At 41.5% G+C, this 23,015-nt stretch overlaps 1 protein-coding gene across 2 annotated transcripts in view; it reads left to right on the forward strand.

Moving 5' to 3' along the window:
- LOC147898125 (alpha amino-terminal protein methyltransferase) overlaps positions 1-8,792 on the forward strand; it is a 34,262-nt gene extending 25,470 nt beyond the window's left edge. Inside the window, exon 8 of one of the 2 annotated variants that reach the window (XM_087379533.1) lies at positions 8,527-8,792. In XM_087379533.1, coding sequence (XP_087235659.1) covers positions 8,527-8,661 — 135 coding nt within the window. In that variant the 3' untranslated portion in view covers positions 8,662-8,792. Of the gene's footprint in view, positions 1-2,772; positions 2,880-8,526 lie in introns of those variants that run through there. The other variant, XM_087379534.1, reaches the window with a different exon arrangement.
- The last annotated feature ends 14,223 nt before the right edge of the window (positions 8,793-23,015 follow it).

Below are 23,015 nucleotides of genomic sequence, written 5' to 3' on the forward strand. Positions count from 1 at the left end.
CCATATCTGAATGCCTTTTCTTTTCTTTAGCTATGCGCTTCTTGCATTCACCAATGTAATGATGTGGCTTCTTGCAGTAGTGACAAATGCCCTTCTTTTTAGGCTTATCTGCATCACCCTTAGCCTTGTAAGAGGGCTGTCCTGAATCAGCTTTATGTTGATGTGTGGGCTGATTGGCATGTTGCTTTTGCTACCCTTTTCCCTTGGGCTTAAACTTAGAAGCATGGCATGCTCGCTAGCCCGTCAAACTGAACAAATAGAGTCTGCCAAAGAAAGTCTGGCAAAGAATCCCTTCCTGGGATGTAAATGCATAACCAGAGTCTGCCAAAGAAAGTCTGCCCACAGTGACAAATACTGCCACAGCCTATCAAAGGCTTGAAATGCACCACAATGCTTTGCAAACGCCCAAAAATTTGCAAAGTAAATCAGCGAAAGTGGCAAAAGTCTGCAAATTGACTCAGATTGAGTCCAAAACTGCCTCAAATGGCTTGTTCAATTTTCTGCAACAAATGCAAAAGCCTCAAATTTTCTCCCAAAATGCAGGCCAAACAATGGCTCTTTGCAAGAATACTTGTCAAAAAACACCTGCAAATGTATATATACCAAATGTGTCCTGAGCATGTACAAATGTATAGACTGCACGTTGCGTGTATATAACAAATGTACTTTGTACGGACAAACTGTCAATGTACAGAACTGTCAGCTGTACGGATGCCCACATGTGCAATGTACGGGATGCGGGATCTAGATGTACGGCGTTGCAGTACGCAATCTGTACTGATGACTGACATGTTGTACGGCGACTTGTACGAAAGATCTACGCTGACAATATGGAATATGTACTGATGTACGAACGTAGGTACGGATCGATGCGAGAGTTATATGGCGTTGATGCAGTTCGCACGTGCGGCGCAGTTGTACGGGGATGTACGGCAACTGGTACGGGCCTGCAAGAGTACAGTGCGAGTTGACGCTTGTGTACGGAATGCTGACGGAAATCCGTACGACAGTGTAGATCTGTTGGCGATGGAGAACGTACGGGATCGTATGGACGGGATGGAGGTAGAAGGTTAGGTAGGAAGGACCTGCTCTGATACCAAATGTGAGCACAATGGAGAGCAAGAGTGATGAGCAAGAGTGACTGAATAATAGTCTGAAATGAAGTGAGTTCAAAGAGAAAGTGTGGGGTTTTGTCTAAGTGACAAAGCCCTATTCTATCCACTAACTGTAGTTAGGGACTGGACTGTGGTTAGGGGGAAAAACCTCAAAGAGGGAAAAGTGCCCCTACCTACTTATTACAATACATTGGCCACTGCCTAGAATATGATAATAATTCTAACAACGGTCTTGCAAGTAGTCATGACTCCTAGTCTACAATTGTCTAGTTCACTTCATGGTTTATATTTGTGTAGTTGTTTTGAATCTTTACTCTGAGCTATGTGGGCTTGTTTTGTGCGTTTTTGGCAAGCAAGACCACGCTTAATGGATAGTGTATTCTTGGGGTTCTAGAGTTACCGAGGGTCAATATCTTTTAGATTTGTTCTTGCTTTTGTTATGAGAACTTGGGTATGAAACGAGGCTATGCGAGGATTAAGTGGGGAGGTATACCATCAATAGACACGCTACTAAGGCTTTGATGTGTATCATTCTATGGCATGTAACTAGATTCACCAAGATATATGTTTCCATTGTATTAGGAGACATGTAGATTTCACTTCGTGTAGCTTTTGCAGCTCGACGTATTGCAAGTAATCCTTTCTATTTATAGCTGCGCATTGCCCTACAATGCACACGTGCGCCCATGCACACACTTTAAACCAAATCTGTGACTCGGGAAACGGAGCCGAAGATGATCTGAAATTCTCCCGAGGAGGTTCCTAGAACACGGGCAATGCCAAAGCAAATGAGGGACAGTCTCTGAAGGAGCCTGATATCGTAAACACATGGATGGTGCAATGCGACGTTTGGCAAGTGTTATTCCCAATGACAATGTGCCTGTCATGCATCTCCAAAGAAAAAGTCTTTGTTTCAAAGGCATTTTACACTTCATAATATCCAGAGATTCTTTCGCCACCATGAGAGGGGCTTCCTGATATGCCACAGAGTACTAGCATATTGCTGAATCCATGGGGCAGGCTGAAGAAGCCTGTAGGCTTTGATGGAGGTCAAGGCAGGCAGAGGAACAGGATGAGAGCTTGTAGCAGAGGGTTGCAATTGCCAATCCATAAGCCTGTCTGGGTCAGCCACAGGAGGAATAGGTAGAAAAGGATGTAACAAATCAGCAATATTATTAGTTTGGGAAAAAAATCAATGTAGATTCTAGTCTTAAATTTTCAAGAGTATGTAGAAATACAATATTTGTTGTATAAATAGTGGCAAGAATCTGTTCTTCTTGCATGTGTCAATCAAGTAGTGTAGGTGTGTGTGCATATGTGTGCGAACATACGTCTACGTGGATACATGCATGGATACGTGTGTATGTACGTGTGTACATCTGATGCATAGATATGGATGCATGTGCGCAAACAAACATGTAGACATGCGTACACACACATGTTCACATATGTATCTATGCATATGCACTCTCTTTTGTATCTACATACATGCATTTATGTGTTATACATACTTATGTTATCAGTGAGTATACGTATGTGCACACATATAGGTATGCCTATGTTTTTTCTTACTTGTCTAAATGAGAGAGAGAGAGAGAGAGAGAGAGAGAGAGAGAGAGAGAGAGAGAGACTATTAATGTTCATGGGAGACCAACAGGTCTATGGGACAACAGAAGACCCATCTAGTACATTTGTGATTAGGGAGGGCCCATAGCAACTCTCAAGTAGTGCGAAACTCCGTTATATAGGGTACGTGCATACTATTTGAAAAACATAACTGTGCATACATCAGTTTAAGACTGAGAGTCTTTTGTTTTTAATTTAAAATCTTTGATGAGTGCTATACCTTCACGGTATACTGCCCATTTTCCTTCTTTTCGAGAAGCCTTGACCTTGGCTAATTCCGTTGCCTTATTCTTCAATTGTGCGTGTGTCAGTACCTTGGCTATCCATACCTTGGTCCCTTTCAGCTTGGCAGATTGTCAGAGAAGTTTGATCTTTAAATCTTGTGAGCTAAGCATAATAATAGCATGTCCCTTGGAGTGTCAAATATTAGTTGCTCCATCGTCACCCTCATCATCAACCTTCCACTCAATCTCGGTCATGGCTTCTTTGACATGTGCTAAAGTCTCACTGAAAGAGACCTCTTCTTTGTACCAGTCTTCAGGGAGCCCCGCCTCCTATTCTAATCATCAGTGCATTCTCACGTCTGGCTTTGCGCTCCTTGATCGCGCTCCTTGATCTCTTCTTGAATATCAGCTTTACTTGCCTTTGTATCAACTTCTATGGTCACTTCTTTCTTAATTATTTGTATTATCAGCTAGGTCTTTCACTGTAGAGATTAGTTGAGAGGTACGGGGAGAGGCCTTACAAGTCTGCACAATTTTGTCAATTACTGCCTACTTCCTAGGCCCTTCAACGACCTGGAGTCTAGCTGTCATATCTGTTAGTCGAATCGTCAACTGGATTGGGCCTGAGAAGACGTTTGAGATGAGGGTGTTGGAAAGATCACCTCCCCATCTGTAAGCCCCCATATGAGGAGAGCACGGGGGTGTTGAACCTAGGGTTTGAGAGTCTTTACTTGCCTTTGTATCAACCTCTACGGTCACTTCTTTCTTAAGTATTTGTATTATCAGCTAGGTCTTTCACTGTAGAGATTAGTTGAGAGGTATGGGGAGAGGCCTTACAAGTCTGCACAACCTTGTCAATTACTGCCTACTTCCTAGGCCCTTCAACGACCTGGAGTCTAGCTGTCATATCTGTTAGTTGAATTGTCAACTGGATTGGGCCTGAGAAGACGGTTGAGATGAGGGTGTTGGAAAGATCACCTCCCCATCTGTAAGCCCCCATATGAGGAGAGCAGTGGGGGGTTGAACCTAGGGTTTGAGAGTCGGTTGGTTGGCCAGCCCTCTAGGCCTATAAAAGGGAGGGCCCTTTGCCCTCAGTAATAATTCTCTGGAGCAGCAGATTTACAGCAGACAAGAGTAGCTGACAGGGCTTCGTTGGGCCTTTTCCTAGGAGGTGAAGGAGACCTAAAGAGAGCTGCAAACTGAGCTAGTAAGTGCTGCCTACCTAGGCTGATCTACAGGCAGTAAGGTAGAGAGAACCATTCTGGACAGAAAGTCTACAGACGCTCGTGGTGGAGCACGCGGGCTCAAGTTTAGAGATAACCGGCAAATAGGAGGAGGACCTTGTGGTAAGATCAGAGGACCACACCATTGTTGGGACTTTGGATCTATCTGTTTTGTATTGTGTCCATAGCTTTGGACATAAATATATTGTTTTGGTGGTTTCTGTATCTGGCTAGTTCATTGTCTATTGATGTGTCTGTACATCTATTCTATGCACATTAATTTAAGAAGTTTGTGATTCCACACCCCACACCACATTGTGTGAGCGCCTGGGTTATCTTATCAGTCTTCTGCTATGCGTACCCTCTGTTGGGTGATTTCTAACATGGTATCGGAGCCGAAGTAGGAGGCTCATAGGTGTGGGAGCTTGAAGGCAGGAACCTTGTTGAAGGACGACCCTGATTCAAAAGCTCTTGGGAATCGATTTCTACGACTGGAGGACAGTGCCCTTGGGTGACTCAGGTGTGTTCAGAGTTCTAGTCTACTGAAGGTTGAGTTTGTTCGACTTTGCTGTATGGTTTATCAGCAGAGATGTCGACCTTTTCAGACTCTTTAGTCCCTGCTCTCCCTTCCTTCTCCCCCAGATTTGGTTCTTTCACTATCCCTAACTTTGGAGAGTCTGGGAAACTGGATGGAACAAACTACCCGTTTTGGAAGGTGAAGATCCGGAGTCATTTAGTGGCTCGGAAGCTGTGGAAATTGACAACGAGAGTGGAGGCGAAGCCAGAGGACGTGTTGGACAGATAGGAGAATATATTCATGGCAGTAGACAGAGAGGAGCTCGAAGCTTGGAAAGATAGAGATGCCCATGCCTTGGCATTGATCATATGGACTATGGCGGACTCCGTGCTTCCTCACATCCAGATGGCCGAGACGTTAGTAGAGGCGTGGGTCACTCTGAAGGATCTGTACGAGAACGACAACACATCCCGGATCTTGGTTCTTCAGCATCAGCTCTACAATCTTGATATGGATGAGGGAGATTCAGTACATAACCACTTGACGAAGGTCAAGGTGGTGAGGGATCAACTGGCATCAGTTGGTCAGCAGGTGCACTCGTGCCATTTGGCCTCGATGGTACTGAGGAGGCTACCTCAGATTTTCAAAAGCTTTGTTACGACTGTGACAATAGAACAGAGAACCAAACCTCTGACTTTTGAGGAGTTGGGTCCATTACTGCTACAGGAGGAAGCTAGGGAGAAGCTCTATAACAACGACAAAGACGACAAGGCGTTGCCAGCAAAGGACTACGTTGGCAAAGGAAAGGGCAAGCCTAATGGTGGCGAGTCCAAGAAAGACGACTGTGATGACAAGGACACTTCCAAGAGGAAGTTGAAGAAGAAGAAGTGCTTCTATTGTGACATGCCAGGACATTTTGTGAAGGATTGCAGAAAGAAGAGGGCGGATCAGAAAAATAAAAGGAAGGAGTCAGATTCAGAGGGTGATACAAAGGCCAAAGCAAATGTGGTAATCTAAGAGTTGTTCCTGGTGACATCTCCGTGTGTTACTGAGATCATATATGTTAACCTAGAAACCACAGTGAGGATGTCTCTGACATTGAGATGTGGATCGACGAGGAGTCAAAGACCTTTGTGAAGGTGACGGACAGCATGGAGTGCTTGGTATCTTCCAGGTGCGTGGTTGGTGACACTGACGCGAGGGTGGATTCCATGGAGTGCCATGGTGTCTCATGTTCAGATGGATGCTGTACTTCTGAAGAGTACAGTACAGGATTACACAAGCTATTGGTGGGTGCCTCGATGAGATGCATGGTTTGCTTTCAGAGCAAGCACATAGGCAGTACAACGATCTAGTATGTAGTTGATGTTCTTCATTTGAGTCTTTATAGCATGCTGTGGAGAGACTCTGCTCTTCATTTGTCTCAGGTAATGCAAGATTGGAAGGAATTGGACTTCTTCGAAGGCAGAAGGAGAAGTGTGGGTGCTTCTTCAAATCTTGGATGTAGATTGCTGGAAGGTGATGGACAAGGTGTACTGAAGCCAGAAGAATACCTGCTTGAGAACTGAGTGAGAGTTCGTGGTTTAGGTTATCTGGAAATATCCATCTGTTGCGGATTACACAAACTATTGGTGGGTGCCTTGATGAGGTGCATGGTTTGCTTTTAGAGCAAGCACACAGGTACAACGATCTAGTATGTAACTGTTCTTCATTTGAGCCTTTATAGCATGCTGTGGAGAGACTCTGCTCTTCATTACACAAGCTATTGGTGGGTGCCTCGATGAGGTGGATGGTTTGCTTTCAGAGCAAGCACACAGGCAGTATAACGATCTAGTATGTAGTTGATGTTCTTCATTTGAGCCTTTATAGCATGCTGTGGAGAGACTCTGTTCTTCATTTGTCTCAGGTAATGTGAGATTGGAAGGAATTGGCCTTCTTCGAAGGTAGAAGGGGAAGTGTGGGTGCTTCTTCAAATCTCGGACGCAGATTGCTGGAAGGTGATGGATAAGGTGTATTGAAGCCAGAAGAGTACCTGCTTGAGAACTCAGTGAGAGTTTGTGGTCCAGGTTATTTGAAAATATTCATTTGTTGCGGACCTTGCCAAAAGGACGGCGGGTTGAAACAGACCCTCAGAGCATGGTGCCTGGAAGACTCCAGGTTGCTCACTCATTATGAGGGAGACAATTGGAAGATCGTGACGGCTGGATTGCTCGAATTCGAAGGCGGAGGATGGTGACAGGAGGTGCTACCAGAGATGGACGTGTGTACCAGGATGGTGTGCGGAAGCGGAACCAGGCTTGGTGGAGCAGGAGCCACTAGATGAAAAGCCGGAAAAGATTTCGACATCGAAGTGTTCCTAGAGTACTACGACCAGGGTGTTATTGGAGCATCGTCATCGACGTGTTGGCATTGGGCTTAGATGTGTCGGTGAGAGGGGGTGTTGGAAAGGTCACCCCCCATCTGTAAGATCCCCCATATGAGGAGAGCTTTGGGGGGGGGGGGGGGGGGGGTTGAACCTAGGGTTTGAGAGATTGACACATGAGCAGCAGCATGGCTGCCACATGGGCAAAAGAAAAGAGAGGGAGGGGGCTGCCACATGGGCAGCACCTCACAGCCAAGAGAGAAGAGGTGGCTGCCACATGGACAACAGCAAGGCTGTCATGTGGGCAGCACTGCTTAAGACATACCTGGAAGAGCTTCAGAGACTGCCTTAGATGGCAAGACTGTGCAGGATGGATGGCGAGGGCAACAGCCCTTGGATCCAGGCCTGGCCACAGGCGAGGCTCTAGGCAGCAGGCGACACATATCAGGGTATCTTGGACAAAGGGCTGATACATGGCGTGAGATGGCAGGGGAGCCTGCAGGAGCAGTCGGCCTTGTAGAGGACTGGTAGGGCTGGTCAAGAGCTAGTCTAGCAGGTTGGATCAAGGGCTGCAAGAAGGGGCTGGACCCTTTATATATAACAGGGCATGTACCCTAGTTTTGTGGGCCAACAGGCCCTTGTTTTGAGCCCCAGAATGGGCACATTTAATGGACCAGAGGGGTCAGGTTAACCGACCAGCAGGTCGGCCATTTTAGGTCTGCTGGGTCGGTTGGTTGGCCAGCCCTCTGGGCCTATGAAAGGGAGGGCCCTGTGCCCTCATTAATCATTCTCTGGAGCAGCAGATTTACAGCAGACAGGAGCAGCAGACAGGGCTTCCTTGGGCCTTTTCCCAGGAGGTGAAGGAGACCTAAAGAGAGCTGCAGGATGAGCTAGCTAGTAAGTGCTGCCTACCTAGGCTGATCTACAGGCAGTAATGTAGAGAGGACCATTCTGGACAGAAAGTCTACAGACGCTCGAGGTGGAGCACGCGGGCTTGAGTCTAGAGATAACCGCAGATAGGAGAAGGACCTTGTGGGAAGATCAGAGGACCACACCATTGGTGGGACTCTGGATCTATCTCTTTTGTATTGTGTCCATAGCTTTGGGTGGAAATATATTATTTTGGTGGCTTCTCTATCTGGTTGGTTCATCGTCTATTATTATGAATGTGCACATCTATTCTATGCACATAAAGTTAAGAAGTTCGTGATTCCACACCCCACACCAGACTGTGTGAGCTCCTAGGCCATTCTATCAGTCTTCCGCTGTGCGTACCGTCTGTTGGGTGATTTCTAACAGAGGGTTGTGGTTTGAAACGACGACTTGACGATGATCTTGCTGTCGATGGATGTCTCGATGCTGTTGAACTGGCAGCCGCTGCTGAGACTGTGAGAGAGAGAGAGAGAGAGAGAGAGAGAGAGAGAGAGAGAGAGAGATGATTGGAATGCTTTATGTGCAGTTGCAGAAAGGATTTCCAAAGGAGTTGTTCGCAGTACGAATGTATGCCTTGACTACTCAACCTATAAAAGTAGTTCCTATTGCACATCAGACTAGAGGGAGGAAAAGCTTGAATCAACCGCGTGCCATACTTTAGTAAAAGTTTTAACATTATTGTTATAGAGCTCTTTTGAACTTATCAAATTGCTTCTGCACCAAGTGGGGCGTAGCTCTATTTTATGGTTGATTATGATTAATTTTTAATGCATAAGAATTGTATTTCTTGAAGCTCTCAAATTGTATGAAGTTGGGTTGCTCCAAGTAGGACGTAGTTTAATTGTGTGGTTGATTTTTAATTATTTTTTAATGCTTAAGAGTTATATTTCTTGAAGACACTTGTTGGTAGGGTTCATAAATATGGGTGAATCAAATTGTGAACATGCCATGGTTTGGATACTTTGGTAATACAAGTTGTGAAAACTATTTATCTTATTTGAAAGGTGTATATTGTTGAGGTGGGAAATGTCTTGCATGCATTTAGTAGACATGGACGTAAGCACTAACTCAATTATGCTTGAACTTGTTTTGCTGTTGTAAGTATTATTGAAAATAACCAAGTGGTTTTGTGTCCTTCAAGACTAAGCTTCAAGGACATTGACTTACTAATGTACATGTTTATAGGGTTTGTCTTTTGGAGCAGAATGTATATTTTTAAATAACTTATTTCTTGGTTCCCATGACATTTTAAGATAGCTGAGGTAGTGTTCCAAAGAGGGCTTGAGTGAGGGAGGGACGGAAGAGGTCAAGGGTAGAGACACAACGTAAGCAAACTTCAATGACTGTTAGAAATATTTATATTTCAGAAGGTAGTGGCCACTGTTACGTACTAAGGGGCTAGGGGTATTTTTTTTCTATATTAAGTTTTTTAATTCCTAACCTCAATTAGAGGTTGAGTTGGTAGTTGAGTTAGTCAACACAGATCCTTTGATTCGAGTTAGGGTCCACTTGAGGGTTCTACCTCTGTGGCTATCCCTAGCTCTATAGTTCATTGTGTTGTTGCAATTTTATCCCTGCTTGATTTAGCTCTATTCTCTTGAGTTCTCTCGCTTTCATTTTTAATGCTTTCATTTTTAATGTTTGGTATCAGAGCAGGTCCCCCTCGCTCCCACATCACTCCCTCCTATGTCCTGTGGCTTCAATTTTGTTGCAAAGAACTTCACTTTTGTCTTGAAAACTTTCAACCAACTGGTCATTTTCGAATTCAGCAAGTACTGGAAGCAGGGCGCTTGCATTTTGGTTCAAGTCCATTAATCTAGAGATTGTTTTGGCCTTGACCATCATTCGCCTCTCATCTAGCTAGGCGCTCTGTTTTGGACTGTTTTGAAGCCGGTCAACTTGTTTTTCGTGGGTTTTTCCTTTGTTTTTCAGCTGTAGCAGGCACATTTCAAAATGGTTATTACAGTTGTTTTGTTGTTTGGAGATTGTACTATTAGTTTGGGGGATTTTTTGAGGGTTTTAAAGTTGTTTTCGACCTATTCAGGCAGTTTTGTCAAAGTATAGTCTACTTTTTGCGCTTGTGGGTGGCGAGCTTCTATTGCGTTAAGAAAAATTTTCATCTTGCCGATCAGCTCTGTTGGTGTTCATGCTCTATAGTCATTGTTTTTGGCCCAAACCTCGGACTATTAGTTGAACCGTACAACCTAAAGCCACTCCCACCCTTGCCTCATCGTGCATTGGGCGGCTTCCGTCGTCACCCTCACACACTTACATTCTTGAGATGACATTGGGTTTTGTTTACTTGGTTCGGACACCAGAGGTAATTTTCAGTTGGGCTTATGCCTTATTGCGTCAATACATATTTCAGCACGACTTTTCTAGCAGATTTGAGGTGCATATTCTCTAGCCTAGTATAGGCTTTGACAATGATTTCTCTTGCTTGAACAAAATGTTTGCAACATGTAAACTTAGCCAAGATTTCTTTGCCTCAAATATGGCTTCGCATTCTCATAGTGGGGAGCATAATCCTTAAGCAAAGGATAAGGGAAAAGTGTCATTACTGCAAAAAGCTTGGTCATCACATCAGCGAATTTTCCAAGAGGCTTGCAAAATGGAAGAGAGTCCAATGATACTTTTGCTCAGTTTGTTGAGCATGGTTGGACCTTCTTTACTTACATGTATGATATTGCTTGTTAGAGTCACACATTTTTAGCATGACTCGGTTCATTGATAGCGATGCTTCTTGCCATATTACCTCACACAAATCCTTCTTTGATAGGTTATCCAGAGCATTTATTGGCAAGTCAGTTTCTTGTGCCAACGATTCTTTTTATCCAATTTAAGGGATAGCAAAACTCTCTCTCTGCCATGCATGGTTCAGAGCTTTGCATCCACAATGTTTTGTATGTTCTTGGTATTAGGAAGCGTTTTTCTTGAAGAGGTTACCAAGTCATCTTTAAGAATGATTGATGTACGGTCATTTCTAGGGAGAGAGGCTATGCCTTGGTTTTCACAATGTGTACTTTCACAGGTACACACTGTCACGGGTTATTTCAGCTTGATGCGTATGAGTTTGTGGCTTCTACCTCTACCATGCAGGATGCAGAGTTATGGCATTCTAGGTTTTGGGCATGTAAATTATGGCAGCCTTATGTTATTTCAGAAGCTAAATATGGTTGATGCCTTATCTCATTTGGAGACCCCTCCAACCAAAATATGTGAGGGCTATGCATCAAATTTCCTTTCCCAAGGATAGTGTTGTCGGGGCTACACATAAATTATAGCTTGTTATATTCATAGACGATTTTACATGTTTTACCAAAGTCCATGCTCTTAAGGACAAGTCCAAAGTTTGCAATGTGGTCAAATATTTTGTGGCCTTGGTTGAAAATTAATTTGAATGTAGGTTACAGACTCTTAGTTTAGATCGAAGGGGGGAATATCTATCCAAGGCAATGTAATAATTTTTTGTTAGGAAGGCCATAATACATTAGTTTACGGTGAGGTATACTCCTCAACAAAATGGGAAGGTTGAAATAAAAACTGGACACTTTCTTAGATGGGGAGGTGCATGCTAAAAGCTGAAGGGTTGCTTCAAATTTTGGGAGGAAGCCATTATAGGTTGCAATCATATTTTGGGTCACATGAAGGTACTTAAGGTTATCAAGCATGGTTTGCTCATAACGATGTGGGCTGTTTTCATACATGCGGTTGCGTAGCATATGCAATTGCCTGAAGAATTGCGTGGCAAACTTGATGACTTGGTAGAAAAGTGCATCTTTATTGGCTACAATAGTGAAAGCAAGGGGTATATAGAGTTTATCACTAGTTAGGATGTTATATTTGTTGAAAATACAGTTGCCGGTTTTGATAGAAATCAGGGTCCTTTTGAGCCCTCGAATGACTTAATAAGCCAATGGAAAACCAAAATTTGTTGCAAGATACTCTAGTGGGTGATACCTCATGGTTGAACCTATTTCTCAAGAAGGGATTGATAATACCAAAGCATGTGAAAGTACATGAGTGAAGGAAGCAAGATTAGTACCTCGTTGGCTGGTTCGAAAGTACACCAGTATCCCGTTCATTGCTCGTAACTCTTGAGAATAGCATGTTTTTTGCACCACTTCCTAGCCGTATGTAGAGTGGCATTAGAGACATTGAGGATGTCCATTTTGTGTGGATCAACAACATACTTGAGGTAGATGAGCTTGCCCTTTTTAATGATGCATGGGACAGTGCACATTGGATGTAAGCAATGCGAGCGAAAACGATTCCATTAAGAAAAGCCACACTTGGGAGCTGGTGGACTTGCTTGCTAGCAAGTAGACAATGGGCACAATGTGGGTGTACAATCTCTAAAGAAAGTTAGATGGTTCCATAGATAGGTACAAAGGTCGTCTCGTGGCAATCGTCTTGTGGCAAAGGGCTATGCACAGCATAAAGGCATAGATTATGATGAAACCTTTGTCCCCACTTCTCGTTATGACCATCATTAAGTGTGTGTGGTTGCATTCAAGAGGAGGTCTATGTTTCTTAGCCCATTGGATTTCTGGAACTTGGCAAGGAAGCCAAATTATGCAAGCTGAGAAAGGCTTTCTATTGTTTGAAACAGGAAAGATGCATTTTTTACCAGCCAGGGAATACAGAAGAGTCAACATGAGAGCACCCTCTATGTCAAGAAGGAAGGGGGGGATTTTCTGATCATTATTCCCTATGTCAATGACATGTTGCTCATTGGTACTAATGCTATGCAAATTGTAGGTTTTAAGGTTGAATTACGGCAAACATTTGGGATGTTAGATTTGGGGTTACTTCATTACTATTTGGGCATCTAGTTTATACAGGAGAGTAGAGGTGGTTGTAGTCCAAGTATATTGGTAAGCTTTTGGAGTGGTTTAGATTTTAGAATTGCAAACCCATGTCTACTTCTATGGAGCCGACGTTTAAGCTATCCATTCACGATGCCAACAAACCTTTTAATGCCTCTATTTACAGCCAGGCTGTGGGATGCCTCATTTATTGATGCAACACATGTCTTGACATTCAGTATGCAATCTCCAAGCTGAGCAGGTTTATGCATAGCCCAAAGACTTCACATTGGCAAGTTGTGAGGCATGTGTTCTGTTATTTGGAGGGCACTTGATCTCTTGGTTTGTTGCTCACTTTCACCGTGGACACTCGTGCAACCATTTAGTGGCTTTAGCCTACAATCTTTGGTGAAAATTGAAATCTCCTGATCTTCTTTTGGAGACTTAATGGTCTCCTAGTGACCTTATTCTCCTCTTCTTCTTTGGAGGACTTATTTATCAAATCATAGCCTTCTTAAATCACATGGGCTTTGCATGGTAGTGTGCTAAAGCCATTTGAATAGATGACAACTTGGGTTACATTGGATGAAAGCAGTTGACTTCAATAATGTGGCATAAAATAGAGAGTTGATAAGCTTGTTGTCTAGCATATAGCCTTTTGAAACTTGGAAATTAGTTTTCCAACAAGGAGATTGCAATGACTAGCTTCCACCTCATAGTCAAGCTTGAAATGGAGGAGCAAAGGGGGGCAAAACAAACATGTAGTTGCTCTAGCTTACAATCTCATGGTAAAGGTACAAATATCCCCATCTTCTTTGGAGCACTTGATGATCTCCTAGTGACCACAATCTCCTCATCTTCTATGGAGGACTTAATTATCAAATAATAGCTTTCATAAGCAAAAATCACATGGGCTCTTTCGGGTAGTGTGCTAAATCCATTTGATTAGATGACAACTTGGGTTACATTGGATGAAAGAGGTTGAGTTCAATGATGTGGCATCAATATAGAGCCTTAATAAGTGTGCTATTTTAGCATATAGTCTTTTGAAACTTGGAAAGGTGGCAGCAGTACTTTGCCAACAAGGAGATCATAGTGGTACTCCGTGAAGAGTTTTATAAGGGTTTTGTTTCCAAATGCAATTATTTCGAGACATATCACCCTTACTTTAAGCCAAGGACATTGCTATGAAAAATGCTATGCATTTTATGTGAAATATGTGAGCCATGGCTTAGTCAATTGTAAATTCAATCTAAGAAGCAAGGCTCCCAAGAATACCACTACAAAAATGTAGCCGTAGCATCCATTGATGAATTCTTGCGGCGGCAAGCACTTATGGGGGGGAAACCTAGTATGACAATCACAATAATGTTTAGCCTACAATAAGACACTCTATTGCTTCTAGTGCTACCATCCTAGAAGAGGTTCAATGCGAATCAAACACACAACGGATAATTGGCAAAAAGGAAGTAATGATGAGATGATGGGCACTCTCAAAGAGATGAAACGTGAAAATGAAATGATGATGGGGGCTTTGACATGAAATGATACACTCTACAAGAGAGATTTGCACTTTTTTAATACAATGGGGGAGCTCCCATCTAAGCTTACTCAGGAGCATCCACTCTCTCTCGATTTAAGAGCAATTGAAAACCGATGGATAACTCCCAATATGCCACATGGCACTCTCTCACATAAAGACTCATAAAACTAGTTTCTAGTACACACTAGAACACACTCTTTGACTATGATTTCTCCAACACCAGGGAGAGGCTCGGAGGTGTGGTATCCTGCCATAGGACAGATAGGACAGAGCGGCGGGGTCTACATTTGGTCTCCCAGGTGGTGCCCCTAGATGTCTACGATCAGGGTGAGCTTGGGCAATTTGGATGGGAGTCAGGATGGGAGATTCCAGGTTTACAAAGTTCAAATCAAACACTACAAGTTAGGCTCAACGATGGCAACCTTGAGAAATCTAGCATTGGACACTAAAAGAGGCTACCATTTTTTATTTTCAACTGATGTGTTTACTATTTATTTGCACATAGCTTCTTTGGTCATGTATGAGAGTACTTTTGGTGAGTTTTTGTTTTAGGACTTGCACATCTGGCTAGATATCTTCGTCAAATCTAGTGCACTAGTTATCTTTAGCTACGTAGTTCTCTTTTCCATGGTTTTTACATCATGTGTTCAAGATCACTTTTCCATGGTTTATACATCCATCTTGTTGTGGTGGCAGAACCTTTCGAGAGTAGCCACAACTGACACATTTTATATATGGTTAAGAGTTAGTGCATGCTATGGTTTTTGCATTATCTTACAACCCATAAGGTTTTTCAAGCTCATAAGGCTTGGTTCTTATCGTCATGTCTTGCGAGATTGGGATGCTTTACACATTATTTGCGAACACATGCATGCACATACCCACACGTCCACCCACCCACGCACACGCACACGCACACATATGTGTGTGTGCATGCATGTCCAAATGTGTGCGTGTGTGCATGCGCATGTGTGTGTGTGTTACGAGGAGGGGGGGCTAGGAAATTATGCCTAATTCATGAGGATAAAGTAAGGCCATTTGGTTTAAACTTGTAAGGTTGACATATTCTTTGGAACCAACAAATTTGTGAGTCAATTTTAGAGGATCCTAATCACTCATATGATAGTACACATTGAGACCTAACTATAGTTTCAATTGGGATTGAGTCATAGCCCTAATAAGCCTAGGATATAGGCCGATAATATAATTCTTGATTTGCATGGATAGAGGTCATCAACCAAAAATTTTCAAATATTAATTTATTCTTTTAAGATTAATGATTAAAATTTGTTTCGTTGTAATTTAGGTAGAAATATTTATGCAAATATAAATATATTTACAAAATTAGATCTAAAAACTTATTTTCATCTTTACAATTGCTTTTCATAGCTTTCAAGGTTTTTTATTTCTAGTTCAAAATTTGGGTGTTTACCTCTTTCCTTCCTTATTCTTACATGTCAACTCTTGCTTGCTCTTACAAAAACCAACCAACTATCATCACTCGCTCCATAGCTAGTGTTCACATAGTATATGGTGTTGCCTCTCCATTAAATGTGACTAGATCAAGGCTTGATCTGGCACATTTGATGCATGCAGTTCATTCCTATCCATTAACTGCAACTTGCTTAAGGCTTGATTTGATAGATTGGACATGCATGCAATACCTTATTGTCTATAGTTCCATGCTATAGGCACCATTAATATGCTAAACATATTCTTGCTTCTTAGTTACGAATTGGGTTCTAGGCTTGTATGCTCAACATTGATTAAACCTTGCTAGTTCCAATACATCCCAACATTGTTCACATGCAAGTCATCATTTTTTACCTATTCCATCCACCTATTTATGCCGGTGCTAACTGTTCAAGAGGAATTTTTCTTATGCATTAGATCCCAACACCTGTCACACCAGATGTGACTACTTGGACGCAATATATAGTGTCAACTATGGTTATATTCATGAAAGGCATCATTACTATGGCAAGATGATGTAAATTATGGGTTAGAAACCATGAAAAGAGATCGATGTACCAATTTACTAGATTTGATGAAGATTGTTTCTTGAATAATCATGAAACATGAACTCATACAAAACACTCACAAGTGTGGTAAATAAACATGTGCATTAATAAATATTAAATAATTGAGCTAAAAAAGGAATAATGTAGATGGAAAATGAAAACTAGTTACATTCCCTCTATTGGTGTAGTAGTTGTTCTCAATTGACAACACTTGACAACAATTGGGGGTTGATACTTACATTCCCTCTATTGCTATAGTAGTTGTTCTCAATTGACAACAATTAGGGACTGATACTTAACTAAGATTCTTCCTTATGAAGATGAATCAAATAAGGAAACTCAAAAAGACATTAGCACTCAACCAATGAGTAGGGGTAATTTGAAATTTCTACAAATACTTGTGTTTGTATGTCATCCACAAGTACATGAATCCTTATGCCAAAGGACGTGCTTTTGTACCACTATGTTACCCTCATAACAACCATCTTATGGATGGCTAGGGAAACCTGGCTAGGCAATCAAAACTATACCGATGGTGACCCTCCTTTCTTGATCTCATGCATGATCTAATTAGGCCTATGTACATCTAAGACCATCTAAGCCTATGCATGCTCTACTTAATCCTATGTACATATAAGCCCAAGACTGCATCATCCTCAATCCCATGGGTCTAGAAAAGCGTTCACATCTTTGGGATGCTAAGACATCTTTCCACTTAAACTCTTAAAGGGAAAGTAGAGATATCCCTAGTGCTTTCCAAGACAACACAAAGTACCACTCTTGGTACAACAATCTTGTGAAGAGCCCCTTAATGAGGAACAATGTTATTTGGTAATCATCCTTAAGGAAGCATTTATATCTAACTTTGGATGCATATTCTTTATAACAATGATTTGGAGTGGTGGATATACTCAAGAAGCTAGAATCAACATTTTGACATATCACAGATTGACAAGGAGCCTTAACACCTCTAAAAGGAGAATGATAATGGGAGGATGATACTATGGCCAAATAACTATGAATTTACCAATTTTACAAGATAGTAGCCAATGACATACTTGATTACATCACAAAGTATGAGAGGGAAAAGCAACCATCGCTTTAGCCCAAGCTAATTGAAGGTGAATAAGGTGCATCAGATGGTGGAACTAAAAAAAGTTCTCTACTACGTGAAATCCCCTAGCGAATTTATGCTAAAAAATACCTACTTAACAAAAAGTTTTAGCTTTTGAAAAATCTACCCATGAGTATTTGAAATGCTTCAACTAGTTTCATGGATTTGAGAATTGGTAGCACACAACATCCTTGTGAAATAGTTCCTCAACTAGCACACTAAAGATCTTATTGATGAATCCAAAATATGCTAGCTTGATTAGAATGATAATTCCAAATGCTTGTTGAAGCGGATTTCACCTTGTTGGGGGGAAAAAAAAGATCGAAGCTTCCATAAACCTCAAGAAAGTGAATGCAAGGAATTGAGAGAGAATTATCATCTACTATTCGTAGAATATGTGCTAAAAAGCATAGCTAAAATAAAGATTAGACTTCGGGTATGGATCCTTGGGATACAATCAAGTCTTCTCTTCAAGATCTACAACTGCTTCTTCTCGCCTCCTATCACATCCCCCCTTCCCTCCCTTTTCCTCATAGATCGATTCTTTTTTTTTTTGGGGCAGAAAAAGAGTGATTCTATTAAATCAAAACATTTATGTACATCTTCAAAGCTCATCCAAAAAAGGAGTGCTATTCACATGTGAACTTCCTCTCTTACCACCATAAGAGTGATAAAAACTAAAATAACTAGAATCCTCAATAGATATTGAGAAATGCTTCTCACACATGGAAAGAGAAGCAAGTGGATTGCTCATTGAAGTCAGTGGTGTGTGCGGAAGCAGTGTGCGGAAGCATTAGCAGGAGCAACAGTAACCTTAGAAAAATGTAGGGGTAGCAGAAACACCCTAGATAGGGTCAATAGAAATTTCATCCATATGTTGTATGTGAACAGGTAAGATAGCATCAGCAAGTCTTTGAGTCTGAAAAAGGAAGGGCCAGAATCAGTAGAAGGTATCTAAGTGGAGAAGCTAACAGAGGGAATCTGAATGCAGGGACCAAAAGTAGCAAAAGGAAAATGAGCTAAGGGGTCCACAATAGCAAAGGGAGACTGAGTGAAGAGGCCAACAACATGAGACTGAGTAGGGGGGCCAACAGTAGTAGAGGGAAATTGGGTTAAATGGATAGGAGAGGTACTCTGAATAGAAGGACTAGTAGTAGTTGCAGAAGGAAACTGGGCTGAGGGGCCAATAGAAGGAGAGGGAACCTGAGTAAAGAGGCCATCAGAGGGGGGCTGAGTAGAGGGGCCAATAGCAGCAGAGGGAACTTGAGTTGAAGGATCAGTTGTGGTAGATCTACTCTACATGAAGTTAGGCAACTTTGTATGATCATTAGAGATAAAACAGTAGTGTTTATGTCTTGAGATATTTGCATTCAATCTTGAGTGTTCAAGATTGTAGACACTTATGAAGAAATCAAGGCATCTTTTTTCCTGTCCCACCACCATGAAGCAAACAAGACATTAGTATAAATCTCTTTATGATTAAACTGAAAATTATTTCTAGAGATTCAAATGAACCAAAGAGCACAAGCTCTTATTTGGAACCAAGGCTCATGCCTTATTTTGCAACAAGAATCACCTAGTAGAATAGCTTTCCAATTCATAGGTTCTCTACACTCTATCTGAATAAGTTTCCAAATGCTTCTAACATAAGGGGAAGCAAAAATAAATGAAAAATATCCTCCATGGAGTCTAGACATCTCTGACATTTGCCATCTCCCTTTCCTATTCTAAATCCTTTAGCATTAGTCCAAATTGCTTTAGCTAAGCAAGACAAGACATCTTCTCTGGAACACTTTTAACCCAAATTCTATTAAACCAAATAGCTCTATCATCTTTCAATTTCCATCTGACATTGAGGGTTCTAAAGATATCATCCATGTTAGCAGAAGTAGGAGTTAGTATTGGAAGTAAGGAAGAACATCCTACCCAACTGAATTCTTTATGCATACACAAGACAGAGCCTCCTTTCCAGCTAATTTCTCCCTTCCATAAGTCCAACCTCCCCATGACTAGTTCCTGATTTTGATTGGTGAGGGAAAATTCCCTTCTAATTTCTTGCCATGTATTCCATCTAAAGAGTTCTTTGTTCCACATGCCCCCAAGATTGAATCCCCTTCTTAAAAGGATCAGCTACCACAATAAACTATTAGTATGCAACTTCTGAATATTGTTGAAACCCATACTGAGTCAATGGCCATGAAGGCCCCTTTACCAAAGAATTGTGGAAAAGCTTTTATATCTTCAAAGGCACCCCAAATAGGCTTCCTTTGGTCTTGCAAGGTTCAGGGTTAATTATAGCTGAAGTAAGAGGATAATTTCTCCATTTGGGAGCCATGTAGGGTCTGATGTGTCTCATATTTCTCAATAAGAGCTGAGCCTAGTCATCTTTTGGATGCAATAGAGCTTTGATTATCCAAGTAGCTGAAAGTTTTTTAGTAGAAGCAGTTGAAATATCTATCACACCTAGCCCCCTTCTTCCCTAGGATTAATACAATAGCTCCATCTTACCTTAGAGATCTTGTTATTTCCTCCCCGCAAAAATGATCTACAATTTGATGAATTTGTCAAGTCCAGCTTTAGATGGAGACTAGCAAGAAAGATAAAGTATAGATATAGGGTAAAGACAATGTTGAGTAACAATCTCCTTTCGGCCAAGTTTGCCTGGAAGTTTCTCCACTTATCCAATTTTTTTTGAAATATGTCTAAAACCCAATCCTACCTTTGCTTCATTGTGACATCAAAGCCCATTGAAATGCCCAAAAGTCTAAAGACTATGCCCTTTTGAATTTTAAGACATCCCAGTTGTGCTGCTACTGAAGAACCCCTTGTTCCTTGCCACTGAGAGTATCATACCTTGTTTTGGAATGATTAATTGAAGATCCTGAAGCTTAACAGAAAACATCAAGGCAGTCCATCACACAGTTGACATCCTACTCATCAGTATTTCTAGGGGTAAGTGCAGTGTCATCTGCAAACTGTTGCTAGACAAGCTTTTTACCATTCATAAACTCAATCCCTTGGAGACTTCCCTCTTGGATTTGGCTTCTAAGGAGCCAGCCAAGAGCATTTGCTGCTATAGCAAATAGGAGAGGAGCCAAGGGGCATCCTTGTCTGATTGATCTTTTCAAAAAGAAAGGATCACTCATCTTCCCATTGACATTAACCTTAGCTGAAGCATTGGTGAGAAGGAGCTTGACATTTGAAACAAGGGAAGGACCCATACCCATGTCTTGTAAAGATTGTATTATGAAATCCCATTCCAATCTATGATATGCCTTATCAAAATCAACCTTAAGAAAGCATATATCCTGTCTAGTTTCTTTAGCATACTCACACCCTTCCCAGATATTGTGTATGGCTTCAAGAAGGAGACATCCTTTAATAAACCCCTTTTGTTCAGAAAGAATCCACTCTTTCATCTTACTTTGTAATCTAAGGGCAAGAGCTTTTGCAAAAATCTTGTAGCTACAGTTTAGCATTGTTAAAGGTCTCCAATTTTTAAGTTCATCCTCGGGGCCCTTTGTTGGGATTATTTTAATTGCGCCCCCATTGATATGAAGGGGGAGAGCACCTTTCCCCAACCTTTCTTGCCATAGAAGTAAGAGATAAGGGCAAACTAGTTCCCAAAAAGTCTTATAAAACTCAATAGGTAGCCCATCCTCACCTAGTGTCTTACCATTTTCCATAACTCAAACTACTGCCTACAACTCCTCTTATGTAAAAAGCCCATACAAATAGGGTGGGTCAAACTATTTGACAACTTTCTCCCTTATAATTTGGCATAATTGTTTAGCTCTCTGGGTGTCCTCATTTGGAGTAACTGCAGTAGAAACTAAATTCTCAAAATGTTGTTGAATGAACTGTATATTCTCTTTTATAGTTATAGAACAAGAGCCATCTACTCTTTTAATAAGAGGGATCTCCTCTTATACCCTCTTTATTCTGATTAGTTTAAAAGTTTCCTTAGTGGGTCTGTCTATCCTCCCTGCCCACCAATCTCTAATGTAAATCTTGGAGTCATTTGATTTGATCTGCTCCTACTTCTTGAGATCCTTTTTAGCACTAAATTTTGGGCATCTGTGTCTCCAATTCTAGATTTCTATTCTAGGATTTTGACATTATTCTGTATTATATCCATTCGCTGAGCCCTGATCTTAGCCCTTCTCTTTCTATCATTTTTTAGAATGCTTTGAGTATCATGGATAGCCAAAGCCCAAGCTTTTGCAGCAGAAGTGTACTTGGAAAAAGCATTTTACGAAGCCTTCCCAATTAGCAATTGAACACTCTTTAATAAGAAAAGATTTGGGTCGTCCTTAAACCAAGAGGAGCCCTTCTCCCCAGACCCAAAGTCACATCTAAGTGAGACAAGTTTATGGTTTGACAAACTTAGAGAAGAGAAGGTTTCGACTTTGAAGGATAAATGGTTGTTCAATAGACCGTGAGAAACATAAAACTTGTCCAATTTGGCCTCCTTCTATTATCACCTATTTTACTATTGCACCAAGTGAAATCAACACCAGCCGTTCCCACATCTACCCACTGCTAGTGCTCCTTGCACTCCTCCTAGATAGTAGTTCAATACCTTTGATGCACGTCCCCTTTCAAGCCACCTGTTTGCCTTGCATTCCACCATCTTAAAATCCCCCATAGTAACACAGTTACCATTTGCACATTGCAAAGATTCCCATAATCATTTTCTTTCCACTGCTGAATTAGGGGCATAGAGAGAGATGACTTAGAAATTAATTTCCTTGATGAGGCATTTCAACCATACCCATTTGTTGTGGTCATCTATAATGAGTTGTGTGATACCATCCTTGTAGTGAGATAGGACTCCAATGGATATTCCACCTTTTCCCTCGTGAATTATAAAACCATAATCTTCTTTTATCTATATCTTTTAATATAATTTCTACAGCATCCCTACAAGCCTAGACCTTTTAACACTAGAAAGAGAGGTGATAAAGAGTTAGCTCTTAACCAAAAAGCTGATTCCTCACTCCTACTAGGGTCCATTAGCCCTCTAACATTAAGAGCCAAGAAGGTAAAAATTTCATGTGGCATTATTTTTCTGCCCCTTTTTAGCCTTGGGGTTGGGGCCTTCACTTGGACTGTGGCAACTTTGGATTGCCTCCTCTTGTGTTGGATCACTGTGAAGGCTTTACCTTGGCTAGAGTCATGTTGACTACCTGAGCTGATAGGAGTACCCTTGAATTGATCTTCCTCTGATTCCTCTTCACTCTCTTCTATCTCTTCCATGGCATCCTCTCTGTTGACATCCTCTTCAAATTATTTTGACCACCCAACTTCTATCACCATATTGTCCTGTTGACTGATTTTTCTGTTATTTTCTATGGCATCTTCTTTATCTTTGAGAGGTTCAAAAGGAATTTTGTTTGCTGATTCAAGAACACTAGAACCCTTGTCTTTGACACTATTTTTGATGGCAACTTGATCTTCATGCTGATTATTCACTAGAGAGGCTTGAGTTTTAGGAAACCACCTTTCATAGCAGAGGGGTAGCTTGCT

The sequence above is a fragment of the Dipteris shenzhenensis genome, chromosome 9 (genome assembly GCF_047967505.1).
Source record: "Dipteris shenzhenensis isolate YYH24624 ecotype China chromosome 9, Dip_SZ_1.0, whole genome shotgun sequence".
Lineage (NCBI taxonomy): Eukaryota > Viridiplantae > Streptophyta > Polypodiopsida > Gleicheniales > Dipteridaceae > Dipteris > Dipteris shenzhenensis.